Source organism: Chiloscyllium plagiosum, chromosome 7, assembly GCF_004010195.1.
Source record: "Chiloscyllium plagiosum isolate BGI_BamShark_2017 chromosome 7, ASM401019v2, whole genome shotgun sequence".
Taxonomy (NCBI): Eukaryota; Metazoa; Chordata; class Chondrichthyes; order Orectolobiformes; family Hemiscylliidae; genus Chiloscyllium; species Chiloscyllium plagiosum.
Window position 1 is genome coordinate 58,159,269 of NC_057716.1, and position 7,133 is coordinate 58,166,401.

Here is a 7,133-nt window from a genome sequence, read left to right on the forward strand (position 1 = left end):
CTAGCTTCTTAATTTAAGATTTTCACCTATCCAGACAATGGTACCCTTCCTCTTTGGTTGTGAGTATAAACCTCGTGTAACAGGTCAGCATCCTTTTGGCTTGATACTTTAGACATAGGTATATAGTAAATAAAAACTGATGCCTAGACGTCTACATACATTACTGCTTTACTTATACAATATTTCACAATCAGATAAAAACAATTCAACCTAGATTCATTTATGACTCCTTTACAGAAGTAAAAGCCTGCAAATGCTGGATATCTTAACTAAAAGAAACAGAAAATACTGGAAATGACAGTATCTAGAGACAGGGAGAAAGTGAGGTCTGCAGATGCTGGAAGATCAGAGGCAAGAGTGTGTTTCTGGAAAATCACAGCAGGTCAGGCAGCATCCGAGGAGCAGCAGAATCGACGCTTCGGGCCAGAGCCCTTCATCAGGAAAGGGCTCTGGCCCGAAACGTCGATTCTCCTGAACCCCGGATGCTGCCTGACCTGCTGTGCTTTTCCAGCAACACACTCTCAACAGTATCTAGAGACAGTCAATATTCCAAGTCTCTGAACTTCCTCATTTTGCTGTTTTTATTTTAGACTTGTGTTACACTGTTTACTGTTATTCTATCACTCTATTTCACTTTAACCACTCTCTTGTCTGCAGAAATGCTTGTATTATATTTTCTAAGCTTCTTTTTGGTTTGTGTCTTCCTCCCATCTCACTAATTTAAATGCTTTCTTACTGAGTAATTATTTCTTTCTACCAGCATATTAGTGTCAGTGCAGTCAGGAGAAAAACAACTCAGTTATACAGCTTCCAGTCAATCTAATACTCATCATGATGTTCTAAGAATCTGAAATCTTTAAGTGCACTCCATTGAATCCTATGGCAGTTGCCATGCCAAAATGAAATGATGTCAATTTGGAGGTACCTTAAATAGAGAATGTCATGGTTTAAGTATTACATGATGAAAAAAAGCATAACAAAGCAAATATGTATGTCCACTATTATGCCATGTTCGAACTATCCAATAGGTTAAGCAATATGGCAGCAATTGGCAATTCTAATGTTCAAATAGTTGCATACAATAACAAGGTAGTAAGCATTAACTCAATCTTTTGGCAATCAATTGACTTTGAACAGAAATTAAAGTCCCAGCAAGGAGATTTGCAGGTGAGGGGGCATAAAAGTCTGTGCTTTTTGCCATCTAGCATCAACCTAGCCATAATGTACTGTCTAGTGGGCAAGTGCTCTTGTGCTAATTGAGGTTACCGAACTCTGTCCCCACTGGGTGATCTACATGCTGTGGCCTGTGGACCCCAGCCCTACTTTCTTTGCATCCCCACCCAGGTCCTCCTATTTTGGTCCTGCTAAAATACTACCCAACTGTATAACCTGTCAACTGGCACTTAGTTTTCTAGTGTTTGGATTGGAGCTGCTGACTCCTCTGAGTGTTAAATAGCTGGGGATAGCCCATTGGAGCAGATTAACTTTCACAATGACCTTTTGGTAACAGCGCAGGAAAAGCCACCCCAAGGTAAAATCCTTCCCCAAGTTTCAAACTGGCTCTGATTCTTCGTGCTGTGTCCTACCTCCTTATGGCATTTCTTTATAAACGCTCAACTCACTGCATATCGACATAACCACAACACAATCATCTTTCAACCAATCAGTTGTGAATCTTTGGAATTTTCAACTGTAGCCCACTGTGGATGCTTAGTAGATTAATATATTCAAAACAGAGACCAAAAATTTTCAGAAACCTAGTTATATATGGATATACCAGGAAATTAGAAATACTTCTACTTCTGTTTCTATTTCTTATGTTCCATGTTCTTATTTAGCCAATACAATGCCAATTTCTGGGATGGTAGCATTGATGTACGAAGATAGGCTGTATTGGTTAAGATTATATTCACTGGATTTTACAAGAATAAGGGGGAATCTCATAGAACCCTCTAAACATCTGTCAGGATTGGACTGGGTAAACACATGATGCATGTTCCCGTAGACTGGGGAATCGAGAATCAAGGGTTACAATTTAAGGATATGGTATAGGTCATTTAGGACTGAATGGAGGAGAAATTACATCGTCTAGACAATGGTGAGTCTGTGGAATTTTTTGTCACAGTAAGTGATCGAAGCCAATACATTGAATGTTCTTATGTCGAATGGGGTGAAATGTTATGGGAAGAAAGCAGGGCAAAAAAAGGTACTGATTGGATGATCAGCCATGGTCATGTTGAATAGCTGTGCAGGCTTATAAAAGGGCCAAATGTTCTACTCCCGTTCCTCTTTTCTATGTCTTTGTGTGATCATTTTATTTCTTCCTGATTTTTCAATGTTTCAGGCTATGATGGTGCTATGCACAAGCTAAATAGTGAAACAGTTTAAGATTGTACTATTAACATATCAACAGGTCTTGTCATGCCAAGTGGCTGTAGTGGAGGAGAAGCATCATGATTTCTGGGTCACCAGGATTTTAATTGCTGAGCTATGTCATTCACCATAAAGACAACTGTAACAACCTGCAACAGAAACGTCTTTCCAGTGCAGGCTCTCAGGTACTTTTCAAATAATGAAAGGAATTCATTCTAAATTTCAAACTAAGGTCAAAGTCAAGGAAATTTGGACTGAGTCGTATTTCATAACTTACATGAACCAAAAAGCACTCACTTTTCCAATGCTTCAGTATTTAGCTGACGAGAAATAGACCTTCCTGTTTTGTATAATTCAAAAAATTATTTACCTCAAATTCAATATTTTTGATCTGTTCTTCCAAGATGCTTCTCTCTTGTTCAAGCATGTCTGTTGTCATTTTCTGTTGGGTTCTTACAGATTCCACCTAATTACATATAAAGATCAAGAAAATATATGTGTTTCATAAGCAGAAGAATAGCAAGTGTTGAGGAGTTACAATTAGTTCCCCCTCTAGGTAATTTAAAACAGTAATAATTTGAGAAATTTTGGAAAGCTTTGACTGACATTTATGTTCTCTTCCTTCTTAGGTTGGCCACAAGGTGGTCACATTCAGGCAGGTAAATTAGCTTCCGCCTCCTGTGGAAACTTTGTGGCTGAGTGGAAAATGCCAGTCAGTCATAGTCCTTTAGGAGCTTTTAAGTCACCCTTAATTACCGCCATTGGTTTTCTGCTTCATGCAGTGGGTAGCCCTGCTGACATGCCATTCCATCTCTGCAAAAATATCCCGGGGGCATGATAGAACCGGTGAACTTGTGCAGAAGCGAGCAGTGCTATTATTGGCATTTGCATTCTTCTAATCACAGTCCTGGCAGTTGTTAAAGATCATTGAAAAGCTCTGTGCTTGATTATGTGAGTCTGTTTACTACTGATGTTCACTATGCTTGATTTGTTAAATCTGGCTCAGGATTCACAGAAAAGTAAAAAGATTATAGAAGTTGCTGGAAACAAAAAAGCCACAAATATTGTGCAGATTCAAGATACAATTGGATGGGTTTTTGCATGGTAGGGGAATTAAGGGTTATGGAGAGAATGCAGGTAGGAGGAGCTGAGATGATGGACAAATCAGCCATGATCTTAATGAATGGCGGAGCCGGCTCGACAGGCCAAAAGGTCTACTCCTGTTTCAATTACTATGAAGCTATGAAGATATTTTGAAGTATTGTGAATAAATTTTTGTTACACACATGAAAACTAGTGCCATCTCTGCATAGCTCCAAGACAAAACATACAACAATCTTGGGGACAACTTATTCTCAAATCACTTGTACCAGAGGCTTTCAGAAGTATAATGCATGGAAACATAAGAACCATCATTAACTGCTTCACAAAGACCTCCCATCATCGTAAGGTCAGAAGTGCCATTCATGACACTTCAGATACTAAAGTAATCTGTGTTCCTATACAGCAAGATCGAGCCAAAGGTCAGTCTCGGACTTGACATTCAGACCATAAGTTCCAGGCAATGACCATTTTTAACAAGACAGAATCTACCAATCTTCCCTTGGCATTCAATTGTATTGCCTTTGCTAAACCTCCTATTATCAATATCTGTTGGGTATACCATTGATCAGAAATCAAACTGAACAACCATATGAATACAGTGGCCACAAGTGCTGGGATTGGGAATGCTGAGACATGTAAACCACCTTTTGACAGAGTCATAGAGCACAGAAACAAACCCTTTGGTCAAATCAGTCTAAAACAAACATTCACCAAGATGTTGCTGGAAGTGGAGGGTTTGAGAAAAAAGGACAGGCTGGATAAGCTGGAATTTTCTTTTCATTGGAGCATAGAGGTTGAGAGTTGACCTTATAGAGTTCTATAAAATCATGAGCAGTATAGATAAGGGGAAAGGCAAAATTCTTTTCCCTTGGGTAGGCAATTTCAAGACAAGGGGGCATATTTTTAAGGTGAGAGGAGAAAGATTTAAAAAAGACTGAGATGCAATTTTTGTTTTATACAAAAAAAGTGGTTCATGTGTGGAATGAACTGCCAGAGGAAGTGGTGGATGCAAGTACAGTTACAACATTTAAAAGACATTTAGATAAGTACATGAATAAAAAATGTTTGGAAAGATGTTGGCCAAGCACAGGCAGGTGGGATAGTTTATGTTTGGGATGGACTGGTTGGACCAAAGGGTCTGTTTCCATGCTGCATGACTCTAATGACCCACTTTTTCTCTCTAATGAGGTCCTTTACTGTGAAAGTGTGCCTCCATTCTCGATACTCCCATGAGGAGACGCATCAACGGTGTCAAGCTCCCTTAGATCTTATTTCTTTCAATATAGTCATCTCCCAATCATTTCAACGTCAATAAAAACAACCTTAAAAACCTATGTCTTTGACCAAACTGTCAGTCATCTGGCCTAATAACGCTTTGTGCAACTTGATGGTTTTGGAATTTGTTTTAGAACATTCTTGTCAAGTGCCTTATGATATTTTATTACATTAATGGCACTATTTAAAAACAAGTTGTTCTTTGTTGCTGTGTTAAACCAAAATTAAGGACAATTTACACAAATATCTGATTTTTGTGATTTTGTTCTATTTCTAGAATACATTACCTTTTTCAGTAATCTCTACATATAAATATAGAAATTAGACATTAATGAGCATAAATGTTCACTGACAGTAAGTTAAATGCATTGATGGCTTGCTATGAAGCCCAAAATAAATAAAAATTAAATTAAATAGTTTTGTACCTGCTGCTGTATCTGGCAGGAATTAAGTCCATCACCCTGGTAACAATGCTGTATTTCAATCAGCCTTTGTTTCAAGTCTTTTTTCAATTGCAAGATTGGATCCACTGTAGCTGTTCTAAAAGCTTCTTGGTCTCTTTGCAACATTGCACCTTATGTTAGAGAGAAATTCTCAATGTGCCTGCTATGTAATGATTCTTTAAAAGGATACAGTTCGAACAATTTCACTCTACTACTGAAAGGGTAAATACATTTTAAAAATTCTTCAATCCCTGTAGTGATATTTTACCACTTCCATGTGAAAGTAGTAATATACAAGGAACTACTTAAATTTTCATAGAACAATTAACACAGTTTTTAAAAAATGGACTTATCAGCAGTTCCAGACTTATTTTATGCATTCACGGGATGTAGGCATTGTTGGCAAGGCCAGCAATTCTTTCGCATCCTTATTCAAAAAAGGCTCAGGATGACATATATAGATGAGACATGATGAAACACATGAACTATGAGAAGGGAGAGTTATCTTGGCGAGACCTACAAAAAGCAGCCCCATGAAACAAAACCAAATCAAAATTAATCTTTGTTCAATAATCTTTTAGTTGTTAATAGTGCAAACACTTTCCCTCATTCTATTTCCACTGCAGAACATTTATGTTGCTGAGTATAAAAGACATTGGTTTAACATTGTGTTCAACTATCACTGAAATTTATTTATATTTAAACTATAACATGTTTGCTCCATTCCACGCATTTTCATCCTCAACTGTGAAAAAACTAAACTCTTGCTGGTGTTCAAAATAACACATATCTGACAGTCCTTAGCTCGTCCAAAACTCTGCAACCTGTTTCTGAGTAATAATAAGAGGGAATCACAGTAACACAAGCGATCATCTCAGCTGCCAGCTGGAGGAAGTGTGTAACCCCTGTTGTCTCCTTTGGAGATGATCCACTGAATTGAGACAATCGGGTAATTAGGAGGCCGCTGGCAGCCTTTCATGGGGTCAGCACCCTTAGGTCAGCCATACAGGAACAAATAACTCTTTTGCTCAGTTTTTCCCACCAGGGAGTGATGGATGAAGGGCGATGATTGACACAGGCCAGATGTGATTGATGATGAGAGAGGTTCCATAGAGTGAAGGGTTTGGCACCAACTGTAGGAGACTATAAAGTAAGTTGCACATTTATTTTAAGTACAACTACAGAGAATATGCAAAGGGAACTATGTTAGAATGACATTAGATCACATGGAATTCGATCACAGAGCTGTAGGATTCTAAATAAGATGTCTTCTCTTACCAAGCTGATAGAGTCATAGAGTCATAGAGATGTACAGCATGGAAACGGATCCTTCGGTCCAACCTGTCCATGCTGACCAGATATCCCAACCCAATTAAGTCCCACCTGCCAGCAGCCGGCCCATATCCCTCCATACCCTTCCTATTTACACACCCATCCAAATGCCTCTTAAATGTTGCAATTGTACCAGCCTCCACCACATCGTCTGGCAGCTTATTCCATACTCGTACCACCCCCTGCATGAAAAGGTTGCCCCTTAGGTCTCTTTTATATCTTTCCCACTCACCCTAAATCTATGCCCTCTAGTTCTGGACTCCCTGATCCCAGGGAAAAGACTTTGCCTATTTACCCTATCCATGCCCCTCATAATTTTGTAAACCTCTATAACGTCACCCCTCAGCCTCCGACGCTCCAGGGAAAACAGCCCAAGCCTGTTCAGCCTCTCCCTATAGTTCAAATCCTCCAACCCTGGCAACATCCTTGTAAATCTTTTCTGAACCCTTTCATGTTTCACAACATCTTTCCAATAGGAAGGAGACCAGAATTGCACGCAATATTCCAACAGTGGCCTAACCTATGTCCTGTACAGCCGCAACATGACCTCCCAACTCCTGTACTCAATACTCTGACCAATAAAGGAAAGCATACCAAATGCCTTCT

The 7,133-nt window shown here is 39.1% G+C and overlaps 1 protein-coding gene across 7 annotated transcripts in view; it reads right to left on the bottom strand.

The window, feature by feature from the left end:
- LOC122551617 (coiled-coil domain-containing protein 148-like) overlaps window positions 1–7,133 on the bottom strand; it is a 99,195-nt gene that overhangs the window by 47,175 nt on the left and 44,887 nt on the right. For all 7 annotated transcript variants that reach the window (XM_043693809.1, XM_043693807.1, XM_043693811.1 and 4 more), the window contains 2 exons: window positions 5,178–5,326; window positions 2,744–2,839 (listed from right to left, as the gene is read on the bottom strand). In XM_043693809.1, coding sequence (XP_043549744.1) covers window positions 2,744–2,839; window positions 5,178–5,326 — 245 coding nt within the window. The remainder of the gene's footprint in view (window positions 1–2,743; window positions 2,840–5,177; window positions 5,327–7,133) is intronic.